This window comes from Lethenteron reissneri, chromosome 47 (genome assembly GCF_015708825.2).
Source record: "Lethenteron reissneri isolate LAM-NWPU_2019-01 chromosome 47, ASM1570882v1, whole genome shotgun sequence".
In the NCBI taxonomy this organism is placed as follows: domain Eukaryota; kingdom Metazoa; phylum Chordata; class Hyperoartia; order Petromyzontiformes; family Petromyzontidae; genus Lethenteron; species Lethenteron reissneri.
The window spans coordinates 7,990,558-8,013,823 of record NC_083825.1 but is presented as its reverse complement, the minus strand read 5'-3'; the positions used below and the strand labels follow the sequence as shown (position 1 = coordinate 8,013,823).

Genomic DNA, 23,266 nt, shown 5'->3' with positions numbered 1-23,266 from the left:
TGCGAAGTTTTCAGTAGCGGTAGAATTATGTCACTGCTGGAAGAAGATTACCGTGCTATATGCCCTGTTTTATACACCTTTAGCAGGCCACACGTTTACACACAGCTCAGCGTCATGCAGTATAGAATAGCTCTTGCAGTGACACAAGTGACTGAGCGCAATAAAATTTTAAACACGGTGATAACGCAGATCAAACATTTTTCCCCACTGATACCCGAGTGTTGCGGCTAGGACGCTTATAGTGATGGATACATATCGGTTGTGGGCTGTGCTGGCTGGCGAGCCACGTGTGGCCACTAACCGTGAAGAAATGAAGTCGTAGGCCATATGCGGCCCCTGGGATGTATGTTCCCTTCCCCCCCACCCTTGCCTGCCCTTTCTAATGCGTACAAAACCTTTCCATACGCACAGACCTCGCCTATAAACCCCATAATTCGCCGGACACATTGCGGGGCGAGTGATTGTGCGCCCACGCTCTCTCCCATGCGCGGTGCAACACGAGACATCCGAGGCATGAGGCGCGCATCGCGACCTCGCCGACGTATTACCGGATTGTGTGTCCGAAAATTATTTCGGCGCATTAAAATTACATTTTAATAATGCAAAATGTGCCATTGTGCGTCGGTATAATGCCCTCAGTCAGTGGCGTGACGGGCGCATTGTATGAAATTGGCGCTCGCCGCGAGGCCGACACTTTTGACACAAAGCAGAACGCGCGGGACGGGATTAATCGGAGCAGGAGCTGGCACCCAAGCGACAGGTTGCCTTTGACGGGCACGGGAGCCGTGCTCGGCGTATTGCGGTGCTTATTATTATTTAAGTGAGGCTTTAAATGGGTGGGTGTGGTCGTAGTGCCGTGCGCGCGTCGCTCACGGCACGCTGGGGTAGATCTGCGTTGAAGCCACGTGTTGAGCAGTTAAGAGCGGACCTGTGCACTGTTAGGACTGTAGACTGATCAACCGATGAATTCGGCTCTTGTAGTACGTAAAGCTCTGTTTAATTTAGTATCTCTCTGTGTGGTGTAGTGTGATGTATGTTCTGCATCTACGCATAATTACATTTCAGCTTACCCTGCTGTGATGCAGAAATGTGATATTGAATAAAAATATAACTAATTTACCCAGGACAAAAATAATATGATTTTATACGACAGATACGATATAATGTAATTTTATGACAAACATCAATTGCTTGTCTCTGAAACACGCTAACTAAGGGAAAAATAAAAATATCAATTTTATCTAAAGATTGCAATATCAGTCTGAAAAATACATTTTCAACCTGAATTTTCTAAAACGCATTTAAATTATTTCATGATATCCTCATTACAGAGTTGATCATTTGTTTTCAATCATTCGGAGAGATAGTCATGCAAGTTGTAAAAATGTAAATAAAGCCCGTTCACAGAGAAAGCTTCACCATGATGCACGTGGTTGGTGAATGCCTCTGAAAGGACCAAGCGTCTGTGCGTCTGCATGCGGAGGGGCGACGTTGGAAGTGCCTTTGCCGCTCAATTGGCTCCGCACATCTCGTCCGAAGCGTCTGTGGGAAGGGCGACTGAAAACAACCGATTCCGCGCTCCAGAGCAAGGGGCATCCCTTGAAGGACAAAAGCCTGGAATAAATAAAACGGGACGCAGCAAGCGATAAGAAGCAACAACGCAAGAACCAGTGGCTGCCGCTTTGCTATTGTCCCGACGAAGAATAGCGGCCGAGCGTGGCATCGCAGCTTTGCGGAGGCTTCTTCGCTGCGAAGGGCGTAGACGGAGGAGAGGCAGTGGCGGTGGCGGAGAGAGGAGGTGGCGGCGGCGGCAACGTCAAGGGGTATTTCCCCCGGCGGCGCGCGCGTCATGCGTGCCCACGCCATCCCCTGCAGGTGGATGATGGTGATCGGGTGAGTGACGCCTCGGGGTTCAAGGTGACGCCTCGGGGTTCAAGGTAACCCCCGGGTATCCCGGGCAAGAGCACCAGCATCGGCAGTGGCCTCTGTTGTGACGCACGCATGCGCGTGCCACGAGCGTCCGTGGACATTGAAGGATGCTCCTGGGGTGTGATGAGCTCGCAACAGCTCAGCGTCTCTTGTCTGCGGTCCTGCCTGCTCCGCTGGTTAGTTCCACCAGCTCGACTACGGCAGTCACGCGGGGGTGCTGCACTCGTTGGGCTGGTGCTTGAACGTGCCGCGATTTCGATCGCGCGTCCTGATCTCGTTTGCCGCCCCCCTTGCAAGGTGGCGCCAGCCCTGTTATTATGCTCGCCACAGAATCGTACGATTTCACATCTCGAAAATTTAATTTCAGATCACGTGGCGGTTTGTTTTGTTCTCTCAACAGTCGTTGAGGGTGGTCTAAATTTTGGTTGTGTTGTTCACAACTGAGAAGCTGTTAAGCTTGACAGCTTGCGTTGTATTGCGTTATGATCACGCGGTATGCATTATCCTTAATGGACAATGTAACAATTGGCATGTTATTGTGTGACGCTAACTACTGGTCGGTTTCGCTCGCGCGCGTTTCGTTCAGTTGCGGAATGTGTAAGCTGCAGCTGATTGCAGATGTAAGCCGATTTGAAATGAATGGAGGGAAATTCAGACTGTGATGCTGTTTCAGGTTGATAAGTCACATGCAGAACCAGTGGAATTGTTTTGGGGTTTGCTCACATCCTTCATGCTCATTCTTCATTGACTAAGATGAATGTTGCTAAACTTTTGAGTGGTAAACTGAGCCACGGGTTCAAAAGTGCATGCGGCGAAAATGAATTTGTCCTTGTCTATGTCAACATTCATTCTCAAGCCACGATCGATGCATGCGGCACCGGGTCCATCACTTGGGAGTACATATTTACACAAACTGCGTAATTAAACAACACATTCATAACAATGACAGAATTTTCACAAAAGCAATTAATTTACAATCTTATCGTCGCATAATTTTTTTTTAAACCAATGCAACACGAATAATAATGCCAAATATTATTTGGGCCAATGCCCAAAACATTGCGTGTTATATATTTTTACTTTCTTTTCAAGGCAGATTTTTGTCGTTAAATCCTTGTTGTTCGGCAATGTTTTGGAAGCTTTTGCAAAAGTGCCATTTTGATTAATCACCTTATTACTTTGTTATAATTACATTGGAGTATTCTTGCATGTATGTACGCATACAAATATTATTTAAACCAGACAACACCTGTTTTGATATAATACATTTCTTTGTTAGAAATGTATGGATAAATACAATTGCAAGTGTACAGGGTTACAGCATCTTTTACAAAACTATAATGTCGACCAAGTTAACAAAATCCATATGATACAAAATATACACGGTCGGTCCTATGGTAACGAAATTACGGTATTGTACAACACAACGAATGAACACAACACATTTGTCAACAACACATATACTAATGATGCCTGTAAATGTCAATAGCACATGGACTCATGTGAGATTTGCTATTTTGTGCTTGTGCAACACTGGCAATGCAGCATCACGGTGTTTTCGTTTAATATTCACAATAGTAAACTTGAACATTACGTGGACTGTACTGCCATCTAAATCTATACCCAGCAAGTTGGTGTGATATATATAACACTAAGTTAAAGGTCACCTTTTGGCCAATTGCCCTTCGTCATGGCACGGTAAAAAAAAAACGTGCCATGAAGATGGGCCATTTCCCAAAACATCGGACATTATATTAATTTATTTTAAGGCTGTGTTAGGTTTTGCTAATTGTGCTTGTGCACCACTACCATTGCAGCATCACCAAATAATGTGTTTGATTACAGGCGGTCCATCTTCAACTAAAGGCTAAATCAAACCTAGAATGCGGCGCTACGAGATACAGAACTTTACTTTTGTCCAATTCATCATAAAAACATTTACGATCCGCCGTGTCCTTAAAACACGATTAAAAGGTAAAAAAAAAATGCTTTGAATGTTGGCCTGATGAAGAAAAAAAAAATCTTAATTATAACAAAGTTGTGCGCATCCCTCACTCATGGGAAGCCAGAATATTTTTTCTCATTTATTAATACTCGGCTCGGTGCAGCTGCATGGTCGTTCACCGCGGAGTGAAAGCGGCCCGCGGCGGGCATTGTGAGTTGGGAATTATGGCTGTGAAAGGCCTGAATGACGCATGTAAATTCGACCTTTTCGGGGGGGGGGGGGGGGGCGGAAAGGAAGGAATCTCCGCTTTGTTCGGAGAGACAGGCGGCGGAAATTTGCAGCTTCTTGGCCCAAAATTCAGCCACGGAGTTGCGGCGCCAACCTTTCCCAGGTCTCAGTTTTCGCGGGCTGCATGTGAATCGAGGGCATCTTTTGAATCCACACACGGCGCAGCAGAAAAAGTGTCCAAGACAGCAGCATCAGCATCCTTTTTTTTTTAAATCCTAGGGTCGCCCTAGCCAGAAAGCCACATCTCATTGCTCAGAAAATGCTGTGTGTATTTGGTGTTTGGGCATGCAGCCATCACTGACCATAATTTCTCATGGGATATTTTCTGGGTTCGCCCAACCCCGAGCACACTGGGAACCCTGTTGCGTCGTGAGGGATTGCGACGGCTTGGCGAGGCCTTCATTCAGCAGTGGATTGATGATGGCAGACCGAATGTTGATGATGCTTCACAACTTTTTGAAACTAGAATATTTTGTTTCAAGACTCTAAGCGATTACCGCAAAACAACAAACACAAATCTGTTGCAGAGACACCCAGTGCACGTCTCAGCAGGATAAGGTATAATCCCAACCATGACGCCTGTATATTTGGAGTTTGCATGTTTTTGTCCAGGTACCCCGGTTTTTCTCTCCACATTTAGAAACATGCTTTTAGAGTAATTGTCTGCGCTAAATATCCAAATGTTAAGCTACTTTGTTAAACTATCATTTGTGGCCAGGTCGCTTCTGAAAAAGAGTTATACAGCTCAGTGGGCCTTGCCTTGGTATATATGTTGAACATCTTTCACACCGTACGTAGCCAATCGTGCTAATTTGAGGTGCGGGCTTACCTGGTGAAATAAAAAATCGTTTTAGACAAGTCGCGGTTTCCTTTACCAGCCATCTCCTCGAAAGCGAGTGGGCCTGTTAACCCACAGTCTGTGTGTTGCAGACCAATGCCCTTCTCACATCGGACTCCCACGACTCATTGCAATTGAGTGCCGCCCACTGTTGTTTTTTTGCAGTAGCCGGGGGCTGGCACGCGGTGGGGTGGACCAACCGCCCCTGCCAGAGCCGGCTGGGAATGCCCTGCCCCTCGCCTTCAGCCAGCACATGCAGCATGCCATCTCTGCGTACAACCGGTACGCTTGCGCATCTCACTGACCGTGCCTGTAACGTACGCATGTTGAACTTATTTCGCACCGTACGTAGCCAACCGTGTTGGGAAGGACAACGATAAGGACAACCATGAACGACATTGTAGGAGAATGGCGAGATGCAACAGCTAACGTGCTGTATAATTCACGTAAATGCCTGTTGCACTGAATGAAACTATACCAAGTCTGACTTCTAAAACCAAGTAGGATTGTTTACAAGGAGAGTATACATAAACTACGGACATCTCTGAAAAGAGCTTTATAGCTCATCCTATTTTTCCAGGATAAATACAAATTCTGATTCTGAAACATAACAATTTTTATTCATCACAAAAAAAATGTTTTTGTGGGGCCCTCGAGTTGAACATAAGTGCCCTTTGCCCACCCTTAAATCTCGTGCAGAGTGATCAAGGATATCCAGTCATCGTACTCGCAACACCACATTGGCATTCAAAAAATACTCAACACATTGGCCAATAACCCTGTGGCCTTGAGAGGAAAAAATATATATTTGGTGACGTTTTGGGCAATGGGGCCCTCCTTCATAGCGTATAAATAGAGAATCCAGAGAGAGTGGGACAATACGAGTTGGAGACTGCACTTTACACCATGTGACCTGATCAGAATTACCTTTTGTCATGTTTCCTAATTGACAGTTTAAATATTAACACGTGAACACTTGACCTATTAATAGTAAATGAGTAACAGACAAACCTTCAGTATTCAAAATATATGACCCGAAAAATACAAATTATGGCTATTAACCCTTTCCCGTTCTGAGACATCTGCAAGTTGCAGTGTGGATCCCGTCCACCGCTGAATCTCGGAACGCGCAAGCGGTCAGCGTAAATTTAATTTAGAGAGCCGTAGCGCCGTTGTTTTAAAAGACATTGTACTCACCGCAGAGAACTGTAGTGACATGACCACACTCTATGATAGCTTGCACCAATCTGTACCAGACTCCCTCCCGCATGGCCTTGTGGGAGCCTGGGTATCGATAAAGTTATTTTATTTTAGCTTTTCTTCCAATTCCTTTCTGATGACGTACATCCACGTACGTGTACATCATCAGAACGGAACCGGAATAAAAACTGATGACGTATACATACGTTCATACGTCATCTGAATGGGAACGGATTAATAGGTGCTCGCCGACAGCGCTTGCTTCCACCACCACAGTCTGCGAGGCAACGTGGGGGAGGTGTTTGCTTGTTTCCTCGTGGCAGCAGCTCCTCGCTGGAATCCAGCGAATCAAGCGGGAACACGACGCCCACGGAGCTTGACAAGTCGTGGTCGGCCATCCACAGCGACACCACCTGCCCGTCCACCGAGCAGTCGTCCCTCTTCTCCTGGGGAGACGACGTACGTGTGTGTGTGTGTCTGTGCTTGAGTGTTAGTGTAAGAGGAGGCTCGTGAAGGACGCTACTGGTCGCCCTCAAACAACGGAGGGCAGAGAAGCAACGTTCACAACAACGGAAGGAGCGCCGGGCATCTAAAATGCAGCAAGTTGGCACAGTAGTGGGCACAGCTGGTGCAGCTGCCAGTCATCTCAGTCAGTCAACTCATGGGACCTGGGTCTGTCCCGTGACCTGTCAGCGAGCCTTCAACACTTTACTTGGCCTCAAAGGGCACCTGGCTTGGCACACGTACCATGGTGGCGTCACCCTATCACTTAGTGGCGAATAGCGGGTATTGATTAGTGTGAGAGTGGTGGTGCGGTGGTTAGCGCACCTGGTGACTAAAGTTCGATTGCCGCTCACGACCAACACCGGTAACGACTATCTGAACCAGTCATTCAGCCTCAAATTAGTACCGAGTACGATTCGTAAACATCGCCACTGGATGAGATAAAGACAGCCGGGCGTGGTAATTGCCACCCGCCCCCTCATCTACCATGCCAGCCTTCGTAGGTGCTAGCTAACAGCAGTTGCCTCAGCAGCCTGTTAGAGGCTTTACGGAGGTGATCTTTGTTTTTTTTGTCATGCGTAGAAGTTCAAGTTCATTTATTAGGTATAGCCCTGTGAACCATTCGGCTCTTGAATCGGGTGCAACTGCAACAAACAAATAACATGAACAAAAAACATCTTAAAGTGAATATGTGACTAAGTGCAAACAGAAAATCCAAGAAAAGACAGCAAAATATTGCAGAAAAAAACACCGTACACCAACACTGTGCAAAAATACCAGTGGGATGCAAGTCAAACAACAACAACAACCACGAGACAACTTAGATTAAGGACATCAGTCTAACTCTGTACTACAACAAACAAACACGGCTAAACTAATACACTTTTCGAAATCACCAAAATAGAGCCATGAAAGCAATGAAAAAGCAATCATAGGAACTGTGTCGTGGTGAGCACATCTCGACGAGCAATGCGCTAACTGGCACGGTGGTGTTGTGTGTGTGTGCGCGCGCGGCAGGAGTTTGAGCGGGTGGCGTCGCGCCGAGTGCAGCAGCTGTTCCGTGAGATCGACGCGCTGCTGTACGAGGGCACGGGCAGCGCGCAGACGCCCGCGCTGCAGGGCGAGTGCATGCAGTGGAAGACACGATTCTTACATCTCAGGTGCCTGTCGCCCTTCGCCTCGCCGCCCTCGAGTAGCTCAGGATTTCGGAGACACGGCGCACAGATGCAGTGCCTTGCAAGTCGACTTTAGGCATGCGTGTTTGCGTGTGTGCACACACACGCTTGCGGTAGTGTAGCGGTTAGCGCTACGCTGCGCTATGAACCTGGCCACCCGGGTTCGATTCCCGCTCACGGCTAACACCAGTGAAGATGATCTGAACCGGTCCTGGGCCTCCCCTAGGTCGACTCAGCCTTAAATGAGTACCTGTTGCGGTGTGTAAACATCGCCACTGGGGAGACAAAGGCGGTCGGGCGTGGTGCTGGCCACCCACCCCCTCGTGTACCGTTCCGGCCTTCATAGGTGCTCGCTAACAGCACTTGCCCCTACAGTCTGTTAAGGCTACACGGGGGATCTTTGTCTTATCTTTGTGCGCGCGTGTGCCTTGTGCGGAGCGGTCGTGTAACTGTTAGCGCGCTGTGCTACAAACTCGGCAACCTGCGTTCAATTCCCACTCACGGCCAACACCAGTGACGATTATTTGAACCGGTCCCGGGCCTCCCCTAGGTCGTCTCGGCCTCAAATGAGTACCTGGTGCGGTGTGTCAACATCGCCACTGGGGAGAGACAAAGGCGACCGGGCGTGGTGCTCGTCACCTGCCCCCCGTGTGCCGTGCCGGCCTTCATAGGTTCTCGCTGACAGCACTTTCCCCAACAGTCTGTTGAGGCTATATGGAGGATCTGTGTGTGTGTGTGCGCCTCTGTGTAGTGGTACTTTAATGGCCATCATGCTCAAAGGGATATTGTCCTGAGATACTGTTGCATTTAAATTCTATATCGATCCACATTTTCTTGGAATGATTTATGTCGGTTCTCCAGTTTGATGAATAAGCATGATTTGAGGTCACGATTGAAGGTTAGAATCTTTTTCATCCCGTTTGCACCCTGGTCATTTGTATTGTTGTTGTCGTTTTATTCTGTCTCTTTTAATACATTAGCCTCGCGGTAGTATTTTGTATACAGAATAATTCCTATGAACCTAAAATAATTAATTAACACATGCATGATTCGACAAATGCATTATGAGCATGAGAATTGAGTTTTCTACATTAATTGTTACATACACAATTACCCTCATCGCCATCGTGTATCCATCGCCGGGAGTAAAAACCCAACACATTAGTCAGTAGGAAAAATATATAACAGGCAACATTGTGAGCAATGGTCCTTCTTTATAGCACATAGATCATCGTCATCAGGTGCTCCGGTTTAAGCGCTCGTTTTGCGATTGGATGCAGCCGAATTAAAATCCTTCCCGGATAGCAACTTTAAACTGTCACCGTTACGGGATCTAATACACCTTGTAACCAGTTACGGTGAAAGGTCAACAGTGGTCGTTCGGTGGATAGAATACCCCTGACCATGGGAATGTGGAATTTCCTCTTCTGCCTTGCGGGCACCTGTGGAGGTGAGCACCACTTCGTGCCCATTGGAGCCGGGAGACGGTTAAGAGTCGGATTTGTCCGATGTCGTTGCTAGCGGCGAGCGCACGCTGTCGTACGCATTGCGGCGTCCTCTCACACCCATTATTTCCCCCTGGGCACTCCAGTTTACCCAAACCGCACTCAATAAAAGTCTCATAAAAGAATTGGCACGCGGGACCCTCCTAGAAGGAGAGTCTTGAAGAGGCATTGAAGCTTTACTGGGTAAAGACTTCACATCAGAGTACTTTATTATATTGGTCTTTGGCGGACAGCTATGAACACACTTCAGAGTTGTACTATAATGAATAACGCTGGACAATTCACATGTAAATGGTGAGCACACATAATACAACACGCACAAATTACCACTGAAATGGTCATTTCTCCGAGCAGGTAAATCCGTCACGTTTAATTTCTATGAATCGTGTTACGTTGTTGCTGTAATTCCCCAGTAGGGAGACTATACTTGTGAGGCTATGTGATGCTCTTAAGGATTGTTGGTACACTTCTATGATGCCTTGATTGACGTAATTTCTTAAGTTCTCCAGCCAATCCTTCTGAAACCATGTAAATGTTTTCATCCTATTTTCATTTATAATATTATTCGTGTCGCCATGTTAATCATTGGCATGTATATATTGTCTTTATCTTCCTGGCACGTATCCTCCTAATGTGGGGTATGCCTGTGGATATGGAGAAGGGTGCAGAGATTAACCTGGACAGAGAAGACAACCAATGAATGCATCTTTAATGGCATCAACAAAGGAAGAATTATAATGGAAGCCGTGATAAGAACAGAGACGCACTGGATCGTATGGATTATATAAGGACACAGTTGGATGAATAGGGACATTTTAGAAGGAAGAATAGTAACAAACAAAAAATATTTTATAAAACAATATTTTACCAGGTAAGGCCCATCGAGCTATATAGATATTTTTCAGAAATAACCTGGCCACAAATGACAGCTCAACGAAGTGGCTTATCACTTGGAAATTTATAGCAGCACGTTTTCTTAATGGAGGGGTAAAACGGAAGACTAGTGACCAACAGGAGAACATGCTAACTCCAAATATACGGGCGTCAGGGTCGTGATCGAACCAGACGACCTCCTGTATGCCAAACGAGGTAGTTAACATCTCTCCACCACGAGATAAGAGCGAGAGGGAAGGCCAAGGATTGGTATGCTGGAGGAGTTGAATGAAGTGTCGTTTTGTAGAAACAAAGAGGACAGAGAAGGTTTGGGAATATGACAGACGAAAATGTTCCCTTAAGACAGGGCATCAACGAAGACGTAGGGTCTGTCTTCCTGCTCCCCTTACTCTCATTGCTGTCCTGGGCCATGTCCACTCCACAGTTCTAAACGACGTCCTGGTCTCACTACTTCAAAACCACCTGCTAGTGTAATTGTACACGGAGGAGTGATTTCCTTTGGGTAGGGTAGCCCGAAGAGAAAAAATTAACCCGTAAAAACAAAGTTTTTCACTATAAATCCTTTATATGCATGGCGGCTAGAGTCCTCCCGTCCTCTGGCTTGAGATGGCTGCCACCTATGGGTCAGATGATTGCCTGCCACCATTAAGCAATTGGTAATTAAATATAATAAAAAAATTCCTAAAAAGTGTACAATTTTGGAAAAAAAAATTCACGAAAATACATTGTCACGCACAACGAGTCTGTGTGCAAAATGTCAGCTCGATTGGATCACGGGAAGTGGGTTAAAAAACGACCGAAAGATTTGCACGGTCGTAAGCGCGCAAGCAAGCAAGCAAGTGAACTTAATATAAAGGATTTTAAAAGGCGTTGGCATCCTCCCTCTCTGAAAGTCATGCTCGGTCAATGATAAATCATTGTAAATGAGAAGGCTCGTGAAAATAATTGCATAATTTGTCCTTTCAAGTGTCTTTCAAGTCAGAGTGTGTACCAGCACTTACCACCATCACAGACTCAGTATTGGGTTACTTTCCTCGAACGCCTCCGGGTCTGGGTTCAATCCCCATTAAATTGAACCGTTGGAACATTTTAAACATTCATCGTAAGCCTGAATGATTTCCTTGTGCAGTGTATGTCATGATCTCAGACAGGTGGTAGGAAACTGTACAATCGTAATATTTAATTTCACGTCATATCTCAATCTCTGAAGCCAAGCAGAATTGAGCCTGGATAATGCTTGGATGGGTGGCCACCATGCACAAAACAGATCGTTATAGGCTTCAGCGATACATGGGTGGGTAGCTGAGGGCAATGCAGGAAAAATATACATTGTACACTAATTTTATGCTCCCACATATATGCTCCTTGCCTTCATCAACCCACACTGACCAGCGTGGTGAAGTATGGTCCAATAACCCATACAAACAGCACGGCGAGGGGAGGGCCCCCCATTCTTCAGTGGATTGACAAAGGGGCTGTGTACGTGTCAATGAACACTTCACAATAGAGCGCCTGAGACACACATACAAACGTTGGTGTTACTTGCTATAAGTTATTGATCGTCAAGTGTTTGAGCCACTGCAATTGAAGAGCAGAGTTTGAAAGCTGGGTGACGAGAGAAAAAGCTTATTTATCCCGTATTGATCCTGCAGTTTGTCGGGCTGAGCTGTAAAGAGCAGAGCTGTTGACAAACTAAGTATTTTCCTTCGTGTTATCAATTGGTATACCATAACGACAGTCAGAAAAGCTAACAAAACGTGTTTTAGATCGAGTATAATATTAAAAATTCCTGCCTGGTAAATAAGTATTTTCACATGGCAAGTTTGTGTAAACTATACGTTCAGGTTTAAGGTTGTGAGCCGCGTGATGATAGCTTCGGGCGTAGCGCAGCTAATACGGAGAGCGGGCCTGGTAGAATGCAGTTGTTTTCTGTATTGTTCATTGTGTGGTCCGGGTGGTCGCAGGCTCTGCACTGTTGGGTGATCTTTTTTTTGTTTTATATTTCATTAGAAGCCCGTTACAGAGCACAAACCACAACCTAAGGGGGCGGTGGGGGGGGTACAGAAACTTCGCGGACAGAAGTCCTGCACGCTGTGCTCCTGACTTACTTTAGGGAAGGGGGGCGATTGGGCTCACTGTCTCACCGAGTGGGGACCGCGAGCGGGGTATGTCTACTTTCATGTGGGAGAGGGGAAGCTGAGGGAAGAAGAACTTGACCCTTTTCTGTTCTGAGACGACTGCAAGTTGCAGGGTGGGTCCCGTTCACCGCTGAATCTCGGAACGCGCAAGTGGCTCGGCATTACATTTATTTAGAGAGCCGTAGCGCCGTTGTTTTTAAAGACATTGTACTCACCGCAGAGAACTGTAGCGAAATGACCACAGCCTATGATAGCTGGCACCAATTTGTGCCACACACCCTCCCGAATGGCCTTGTGGGAGCCTCGGTACTGATCAAGTTATTTTAATTAAGTTTTTCTTCCGGTTCCGTTCAGATGACGTCCATGTACGTCATCGGAATAGGAAAGGGGTTAAGTAAAGGAGTAGAAGGAACGGGGAAAGGTGGGGGGGGGGGGGGGGTTGCTGTGTCATCTTTAATGTCCCACTCCTGGAAGAGGAGGCGTGCACAGCCACCAATCGCTGTTCTAAAGTTAGAAGGTAGTTCAGTATTCGAGTGCGTGGGTAGACGCATGGTGCAGCGCAATGGCAGTTTGAGCACCATGAGCCTCCTCCCTCCCATCCTCCACGTGTCCAGCCATAGGTGTTGGGGACACAACATCACACGGGGATTTGAGGGTCCCAGGTGTTTGCTAACTTTTCAGTTGTGACGGTTTCGAACGCTTCTGTTCTGAGCCGTTGAAGATCGGCTCGGCCTTTTCCGTCTTTGGGCAAATCCTTTATATTTTCAGCATAGAAGGCATTTGCTGCCAACATTTCAACCACTCAGTTCACACTGCTGCATAGTAATAATATTTTTTCATAATGGCTCATACCTTTTTAATGACAGCTGTTACCAAATCGCTTCAGATATCTGAAGCTAAGCAGGGTTGAATTTGGAATATAAGTGCTTTTATGGATGATCACCATTCACACCATCAAGTCATAGGCTGCTTCAGGGATGTTTTATACGTGGTGGTCAACAGAGAGCAATGCAGAACAAGCCATTGTTGTACTGTGTATCTATGTGCCCCACCTTCACCCACCCACCTACACTTGCAAGTGCCTTAAAACTTAGTCAAATTACCACCATAAGCCAAAAAGCCATACCTTGTGAATTAGCGCTTCGAGCCAGGCTGTTCTCATCTACTGGCTTTCCCACTCCAGTACCAGTGTCTTCTGCTCGGCATGAAGCCTATTGAGTTAAACCCCATTCACAGACAGCCACACAAAGTCCTCATCGTAACAATTATTTAGCCATGGGTGGAATTTGCGCGGGGGGTGGGGGGCACGGGGGGCGGGGGATGGCACACCCCGCACAAACTGGACACCTTAATTTATTTCCAGTAGTTTCCAATTAAAATAAAAAATTAAGTAAATTAATTATATGCACCCGTGATTCAAAATGTGAGGGACAAAGCGAACCCATACCCCCCCCCAAATATAGAAGTCAAACTCCGCCTATGGACTTAACTATTGCTCTAACGCGCATGCACCTCTACGCGCCCCCCCCCCCACCCCTTGTTCGTGATGCACTGTTGTGGCTGCCTTGGCCACCTCCCCTCCAACAGGATCCTGGGCAAGCAGCTGGTGGAGCCCACCGACGAGGGCTATCAGCTGGTGCCCACGGAAGGGACGGCGGCAGCCCGCACGGAGCCCCCCACCGGCTCCGTCTCCACCGGCCACAACCCCAGCGGCAGGGAGTAAGGACATCCACCGCGTTTGTCATTCCAGACGTGTCCCCCCGCATCTTGAATCACCGTAATGTCATCGCCAGTGGAGACGAGGCCATGTAAAGCGGTCCAAGACGCTGCTGTTAAATAATGAAGTCAAGTGTGATCATTTGCCAGGTGGCTCCGGTTCATAGTGATAATAATACTGTGAAGCCTACAAGTACGTTCTTGTGAATGTCTCGCCGAGTCTCAAGGCTCGGTTTTCAAGAGGGTTGCCTATCTTGAATGACACAAACAACTAAAATGACAAAAACAACTCAACAAGTTTGTCAATTAACTTTAAAGTAAAAAATATATAATAGGCGACATTTCTGGCATGGAGAGTTGGAGACTGCACTTGACACCGTGGGGGGCCTGATAAGAATACCCTTTGTTTCAGATTTACACTTTTTAATTTGCCGTGTGCATAGTTTCCGACGAGTAGCTGTTGTGTGGTATTTGTGCACCACTGCCACCGGATATCTTGAGCACCGAGGTGGTGAAAAGTCTCTCCGTAGGATAACGACTGTTGACTTGCCCGCAGAGTGGTCTTCATCGGGGTGTTTGGAGTTTTAATTTCAAGTTTGTTTGTTTCACCAGGGTGAAAACTCAACAGACCAAGATAGTATTGTTTCCAAGAGTGGCCTGGGCCACCAAAGTTACAGCAGCAGTAAAATAAAACACCGCAAATGAGTTGAGGAAACCGGATGGTTAATATTGATGAAGATGTCGACGAAATTGATATTAATGATAAGGAACAGAGCAGGAAGATGTGCCTTGATAATTTCAGCAGGTGTTTTGTTAATTTCATCTCGATGAGTGTGATGACAATATAAGGTGTTAATGATACATCTATTTACAAATGTCAATAGGTACATTAAGTATCATTCGTATTACTGAAAGGTGTCGGTGAGCGCGACAATGATGTTGATAAGCAAATTGGTGGCAACAAATTCTTGAGAGCAATGACTCCTCACTGCCACTTGTTCTTTGTCCACGTGTGGCTGAAACCCTGCCTTGCATTGAACCCAATGCCCCCCAAATCCACTGAGGCTGCAAGCAAAGCTCACTTCTTACTGCTGATGTCATCAATATTGATGAGATAATGGCCTGTGCGTAACGCCTTGTTACATAACACGCTGTTCTAATCCGCCCAGGGCGTGCTCGCAATATCGGTTTCTTTTGACGGGCGGTCTCCTCTGGCTATTTTTAACCTCCCCTTTTACATTATTCACCCGTGTTCCTCAAGACTTTTAAGCGAATTCCTTTTGGAAGCAAACAAAGGGCGTCGCTGTAGTGTAATGTTATCCCGAATGGCCGAGCACAGGAAAAGCCCCGTAATCTGATAATGCCCCCCCCCCCCGTGTGTTTACATCGCCCCCCTCAATGGCTCGTTCGCAAGTGTAAGTTCAGTTTCACGTTTAATGATTGATTTTGCCTCTGCCGTTAGGGGTAGCTGCCAATGGAAAAAATAATGTTTAGAAAGGACAATCTTTATTTATGAGACCCTATTTTTTCCAGTATCAAGATGATGGGGAAAAAATTGCCTTTTAACCTTTTCCGGCAAGAATAAAGGAGGTGTTGAGATGGTCAAACGCCAAATAGATAGTTATTACAAGGCATCAAGTCTGCCTTAAGCACACCACGTGCTTGTGGTAAAACATGCGAACAAACGTGCTTCGATAATGTACGCATTCTCCTTAAGACTGATTGGCCTACACCAGAGACAGCCTCCTTCATGGCCACGTCTCACTAGAGTTAGACCAGAGAATGCTAAAAGGTTTTGCTCAAGGTCAAAAGAGGCAATGACGTTTCATGTTTCTCGGTGGGTTTATTCCCCATCTCCTGGTTTGTTTTATATTTTTATATTTCAAGAGGAGCCCGATACAGAGCACGAATTGCTATGTAGGGGAGGGGGTACAGAAACTCCGCGGACAGAAGCCCAAAATTGCGTACTCCAATTGAGGAGGGGGAGGTGATTGGGCTCACTGCTCCAGCGAGCGGGGTATTTGTACTTTTATGTGGGGAGGGGAAGATAGGGGAAGAAGAACTTAAGTAAGGGAGTAGAGGGTATGGGGGGAATAAGGGGGGGATATCTCCTGTTAATTAACAGATACTGACCGATGAGTACCGGTTGGGTGCGCCAGCCAGCGCGCCAGTGACCTCCAGCGAGCGGTGCCTGTGCCGTGTGCCAGGCTGCGCTTGCAGGGCAGCCGCCTGGTGCCGCGGGGGGTGCTCGCTGGGCCCAGCCGGGGGGGCGCGGTGTCTCCCGCAGCGCAGTCGCATCGGGACAACGGCAGCGGCAGTGGTGGCGAGGAGGGCGAGGAGGGGGAAGAGGTGGCGCAGGAGACGGAGGAGGAGGTGATCTGCAGGGACGGCACCGTGGAGGAGGTCCTGGCTTTCGACAGGCATGAACCGTAAGGCCGCGAATCGGCAGCGCCAAACTGAGGGTGTGGTGGTAGGGCACGTAGGTTACGCCCGGTGGATTAGACCATTTGGGCAGAGCTAAAGTAAAAGAACACGTGGACTGACGGCTCCACCAAGCTTAAAGGCCCTCCGCCAACATGTGAATTGTACGACCCAAAGAGCCAAACTAAGGCTCACTTAGGATTGTTGTGATTTTCAGATCGAGATTTCTCAGACTCGGAACGACTTTCAACACTTCACATGGCCAAAAAGTACGCGTAGTCCGTCAGTGACCAATGGCGGCCCGTTGTTTTGGTTGTCGCTGTAGTATGTGTGTATGTTTATCATTGTTCATAATAGAGGTGTTTGGGTGAGATCGCGTTAATATGAATGTGTCATTAAAACCACCACCACCACCTGACACAGCCAATTAGTAAGGTTTGTCGCTTAAACAAAAGGTGCCAATTAGTTACGAGTTCAGCACACCGGTGTGTTGGAGAGTAAACTCATAATATTTTTACAATTCGGGTACGACATTTCGCCTGTAATTACAACCAGCCTCATCAGGCGACAGCCAGAATTGAACAATACTCAAATTGTAAATGGCGTGGATTTACTCTCCAACACACCGGTGTGCTGAACTCGTAACTTAATTACCACGTTTTGTTTACCTGACAAACCTTACTAATTGTCTGTCGGGTGGATGCCGGGTTTAACGACACATTTATATTTAACGCGATCGAACCCAAAAACGTTTATTATGAGTAATATTGGCCGTGAAAGCCTACGTGTTAAAAAGCATATTTCATAAAATATATGTCACTGGGGAGATTCACTGCCAAGAATAGCTGAACAATGTTCTGATAATAAACAGTATGCTCACAAAAATGATCAAGTCTTTTCACGAGCATTGTTTTGAATTAAAAATATGTTGCTTGTCCTGTTCCCAAGTGCGTCACTCTTATTTAATTTATTACGATGATGTTTTTTTTGCATTGAATACCAGGCTAGCTGAAAACCTAATTTGGTAAAAAAAAGTAGAAAATATTGGTCGCGAAAGTCCGACTACGCGTTTACCTTCGTCTTTGTGCGCCGCAGAGAGGAGGACGTTCCTGAGTGGCGGCACGCCGGTGGCAACCGGTGCGGCGCGTGGCGAGCGCGCCGGGGCCTCCCGCCCGTGTCCCCCGCCGCGTGCCTGCGGGACGCCGTGTGTACCGAGCTCTTTGATCAGCTGTGGGCCGAGGCGCTGGGCTGCCTGCACTCGCTCGACCAGCAGTCGTGGGACGCCGGTGTGCAATTTTGTTTGCTTGTCAATTCGGCCGCTATAAATTTCCACGCGATAAGCCACTTCGTTGAGCTATCATTTGTGGCCAGGTCGCTTCTGATAAAGAAGCTAATAGCTCTGTAGGTTTTACCCGGTAAAATAATATTTGTATCGATTTGCTTACCTTTCCTATGCTTTGCACTCCTAATATTGTTCGTGGTTTCTGGTCCGCTCCTACTGGATATTTGCGAAAAAGAGCTTCATAGCTCATCGGATCCCTGCAGTATAAATAAATATTCTGGTTCTGAAAATACGCGACGCAATTTGTACAGAAAATTATTTCCCACAATTTTATCCCGTTTGTGCCGTCAACGTTGTATCCTGAGACGCGGCATCCATTCAGATCTCTCACGGAGCGGCACAATTCTTCATGTGAGAGAATGGCCCGTGGAAGCGGATGTCACAGAGCTTACCTCTGAGATCCCTTCAAGTGATCTCTGCGCCACACAGTAGGAGGGGCAGCACTTTCCCACTTGCTCTGCCACTGAGAGTAATGTCCATCACATGACTATCAAACTGATATATTTCATCCAAAGAGCTTTAATTTAGCTAAATTAATTAAGCGTAGAACCAACATTAATTTGGTATGTGTGCAGTCGTCGGTGGCCAGGCTGAGAACAATCAGCCGTGAGAACCCGACTTCATCACGAGTCTCTCGTAGCTATAGGCACTACACTCTTAAAAGCATCGTCCTTGGATGCTGTCCAGACGTTTCGCCACCATAGGACCCACCTCTCATGGCAGACATCTTGCCCCTCTGGCCATGCTCTATGTAATCCACTGCTCCTGTGTGCGTGCGCGTGTGTGTGTGTGTGTGTGCACGTGTGCGTGTGTGTGCATGCCTTGATGTGCAGAGGAGAAGGGGCTGACGGGCGTGGAACGTCCGGCCATGCAGAGGATCTTGCTGCCGCGGCAGGCAGGCACAGCTGACAGTCTCTCCATGCCTCCATCGCGAGGCTCGGACACACGGAGCTACCTTCCCCAGGTAAACTAAAACTGAACTATTTTTATATTTTACAGGGTAAGGCCCACTGAGCTGCATAGTTCTTTTTCAGAAGAGACCTGGCCGCAAACGATAGCTCAACGAAGTGGCTTATTGCGTGGAAATGTATAGCAGCCAAAATACTATTAACGTGTTTTTTTCTATCTTCTTTGGGTTTTTCGGTAATGTCGCGTAGATTCATGACTTTACCTACGTGACTTTACCGAAAGACCCAAATAATATGAATTCCTGGAGTCACGAAAGCTTTAAGTGTGTTTTTTAATGTGGAGAGAAAAACCGGGGGACCCGGAGAAAAATCCACACGACCCCAGGGAGAAGGTGCAAACTCCAAATATGCAGCCGTCAGAATCGGCATCAAACCCACAACCTCCTGTCTACCAGGCGAGGTAGTTAACATCTCGCCACCGTCGCACCCCCAAGTAACCTACAGCATCGTGAGCTGTGTACACGTTTAACAAATGGGGGCTGGCACTGGCTGCGGTCCCATGTGCCTGTACCCCTGACTCACATCCCGTAGCAGTCAGAAATGTCTTCCTTGAATTAGCATCCAGGCCATGCATATCTCCGCACCTTCCGATTATCACAGTTGGCTATGTACGGTGTGAAAGAAGTTCAGCATACATACGCTTACAGCCAGGGCTGAGCTATTGATGGAAATTCCATACTACTGTGGCAGAGGTGAGTCGATGCATAGAAATACAACTTTTGACTTCCCATAAACCGGTACTTATTTTACCACCACTGAGGAGATGATGGGCTGCTAGATGTTCCATTGGCTCAGACCAAATCTATTACTTGTTGGTTCCACCTGCGATTTAAAACCTGACTTGTACCAACATTTAAATCACCAACAAAAATACTCTCTCATTAGAACTGGGATCCCTAAATATTTACCGCTGCCTTTGGTACCAATAATTTGCTGGCCCTTTGGCTAAGACAAGTGATTTTCACTGGCCACTCTCAATCAGTTTAATTGGTTTATACTGGTAGGAACCTCCTGGTTACACCAGCCCACAGGAGATTATTGTGTCCGTCCGTCGTGCATCCAAAAATGGGAGGGGTGGGGCTGGGTGGAGAAGGGAGGGTGGGGAGGGCTGGGTGGGGAGGGGCTGGGTGGGAAGGGGAGGGTGGAGAGGGGCTGGGTGGGGAGGGTGGGGCTGGGTGGGGGGTGGGAGGGGTGGGGCTGGTCACCCCGTGGTGCCCTTATAAAACTCAACGTTTAACCTACTCATGCCGGCTTGTGCCCACCCTCACAGTCGGCCATATTTGCGAAATACACCACGCCGCCGTTGACCCTGGCCATTGACCGAGCAACCCAACGTCCCTACCAGCTCCCTCCGCAGGAATGTGTTTATTCGAGCTGCAGTCGGGTGGCTGCTGCTCTCAATTCACATCACTTGTCTCGATCAGGTGGTTGATTCGGCTCATTTCTCTGGGGCGAGTAAAATGAGTACCGCTTTGTGGGAACTCAACCGTGGCCATCTTACGAGTAAACAGGCACCTGCCATGGGAATGTGGAATGAACATTTGTAGCTAATCACTGCCATTGGAGTTGGGTGTCATCCCTTTGCTTAATTGCGAAGATACTTAAATGATATTTAGATATAATGAGTCATCATGAACTGGTTTGATTTTACAGTATTTTCTTACTGCTCTGAAGGAGGGCCATGACCCAAAGTCTCAGCCTACCATAGTTCATGTCAACTTAAAGGGGCAGCGTTTGCTCATTAGTAAGATGGTCAAATATTTTCAGCTCTTTGTACATCGTTAAATACACCGTTGTGCACACCCCACTGAGAATTTGATGCGAAGTTTCTGCATAAACATAAATACCACAGAATTTGATGATGATTATATTGATGATGCTATTGATGAGCATGCATACACATTACGCACACACCCACGGAGACAAATGCACAGCTCTTGCAGCTGTGAGTACTAGGCATGTAGTTATTCATCCATTTGTCTTGTAAAATATCTTCATATGCTTGTGTATCAAATTACGTAATAATACGTTATTTAAAATTCTGCTAATTACATTCAAATGTTTCCTTTGACTATGACTGAGGCACCTGGAATACACACCCCCGATCTCATCAGATCTCCTGAACTAAGCTGGGTTGAGCTTTAGATAAGTGACCATTTATAAAAGAGGTGTAATCGGCTCCTGTGGGACTATGCTGCCATGCTGCAACGTCTATTGCTCCCCGCCTTTGTCAATCCGCGCTGACCAGCGTCGCTGTACTATGCTCCATCATCAAGTAACCCCCACGGACTGGCTCAAGGCACTCATCCAGCAGTGGATTTTAAAAAGGGGGCTGTGCTTGTACATGTTACCTTGAGGCTAATTGAATGAGACAAAACAAATAAGACTGTGCATATGAGACGGGTAACACAAATGAAGCACAATAAAGGAATAGCTCATGAGCCTTAATTGTGACAGTTCATCCAATCTTGGGAGAGGTGAATGTGCTACATGCCTTGTAAGCTCGTACACACACAAGGGAGAGAGGTCCACTGCTTGTGTACGCGGCTCTGTCTCGCTCTGTGACACGCACACTTTGCCGTGTGCCGTCGCGGCAGCTGCACCGGACGTCCCTGAGCGGCCGACCGGGCGACCTGCATGGCGTCATGATGATCCAGGCGAAGCCCCTGCAGCAGAGGCACGGGCCCATCATGGACAAACTCCCGTACGTCCGCACTGCCGCGTCTATCGGAATCGTTTGCCTGCCGCCGCGCCTGCGGCCAACGGTCGCTGCCAACGGTCGGGCGCGCTTCCCCCGATGCCTCCCGCAGGCTTCCATCGGCGCTGGAGGAGCGCATGTGGAGCGGCCGCCCGGCCTCCAGCGTGCTCTCGCTGCCGCGCAGTCGCGCCGGCCCGCGTCCCGCCGCCGCCGTGGACGACACCCTGCCGGCCTTCTCTCGCGTCGCGCTCTCCTCGGCCCGCCGACGTCCGCACCCCGCTGCCGGCCCGAGGCTCGACGCGCGCGCCAAGACGTCCAGCGTCAATCGGCAGGAAGTGCTGCGCGGCACCAGGCTGTGAGCGATTCGCATTATTTGCCAGCACGGCGACGCTACGGGCACTGCCACCGCAACCTTAACCCCCTCCTCTGCCATCTCACTGCAACCACGTCTCCCATACCTCATCTACAGTTTCTATTTGGCACTGCTAGTCCGTAGTGTCCTGCTAATCTCATTACAACCATTGCCACCACCCTACTACTACTGTGAATGCAGCACTGCCGCCACCCCTATTCCCCGTATCTCTTCCACAAACGTCTATCCAACCATTGCTGCCCCTAACATTCTAAGCTCACTGCAACCATTGCCATCAACAGTCATCGCATGAGATTCAAGCATTAGGGATTCAGCAATTGTTCAAAACAACCCAGTAAGTAAGGAAAAGAAGGGAGGAAAATAAGAAAATGAGGCAAGCCTTTGCTCAGCAGTGGGAAGTTCCTAGCTGACAGCCACAACTATCAACCACCCCTCTTCCACTCCGTCTACACAACACTGCAGGTCCCCCTTATCGCTTTCACAAAGTCTATACAATAATCTCTTTATCTCTTCCACATTGCCTCTACATCACTGCAGCCTGCAGTTATACATACCGCTGCCACCAGAAAAAGCAATTGTCCGGGAGCCTTTTTAAAGGGCGTAGTTGAGTTTTTTTTCACGGAGGAAGAAAAGAGCGATGTCATGGCTTGGGATTTAGAGGTCAGCTGCTTGAATTTGAGGTTTTGTTCAGCCACCACTGAGTGACTGCTGGTTTATGGGAGTAATCATGAGCCTCGAGGCTTGTCCTGCAGTCGGAGTGTCGCGTCCCGCTGAATGCAGCTTTTCGGAAGCTGCTGCCGTTCCACATGTCCAGGAGTGGCCAGGCGTGAGATTTGTTTACCGTTTGGTTTGCCCACCACGTGGGTTTAAGCGAAAGGAATGTTACGATGTTTTCTCGTGTAATGTTTAATTTTTGTCCTTTCATTCTTAAGTTTTTTTTTATTCTTTTTGGTTGTATCATTAACATCGGTTGATCGGTAACCTTTGGATTGAGTCGTACATTCTCTGCATAGTTGAGAACCCCAAAAACAAGTGACCAGTGGTCTGTTTAAAAGAAAAAATTGAGTGAAAGTTTTCCATAGTATGCTGTGTAAATCTATGTAAACCAAAGATATTTTTTGCTTTCAGTGTTTTAGGTCGTTGGCATAATAATCTTACACAGGTTATTGTCCACCGTTCACACTTCATCATCCATCATCATCATTGATGTATGATAGCCTTACTGATTTCATCCATCATTCATTCAGTACAGACCATAACGATGTATATTCCATCACCATGATCTGTTATGTTCTTTATTATTATTATAAGCTGTTAATTATCTCTCGTTCA

The 23,266-nt window shown here is 47.4% G+C and overlaps 1 protein-coding gene across 2 annotated transcripts in view; it reads left to right on the top strand.

Annotated features, from left to right (window-relative positions):
* The window catches only part of FAM149A (family with sequence similarity 149 member A), a 52,142-nt gene that overhangs the window by 18,422 nt on the left and 10,454 nt on the right, over nt 1–23,266 (top strand). The window contains exons 2-10 of one of the 2 annotated variants that reach the window (XM_061571223.1): nt 5,169–5,282; nt 6,527–6,659; nt 7,722–7,864; nt 14,004–14,135; nt 16,340–16,561; nt 17,649–17,839; nt 18,729–18,859; nt 21,461–21,567; nt 21,674–21,916. In XM_061571223.1, coding sequence (XP_061427207.1) covers nt 5,169–5,282; nt 6,527–6,659; nt 7,722–7,864; nt 14,004–14,135; nt 16,340–16,561; nt 17,649–17,839; nt 18,729–18,859; nt 21,461–21,567; nt 21,674–21,916 — 1,416 coding nt within the window. Of the gene's footprint in view, nt 1–5,168; nt 5,283–6,523; nt 6,660–7,721; nt 7,865–14,003; nt 14,136–16,339; nt 16,562–17,648; nt 17,840–18,728; nt 18,860–21,460; nt 21,568–21,673; nt 21,917–23,266 lie in introns of both variants that reach the window. The other variant, XM_061571222.1, reaches the window with a different exon arrangement.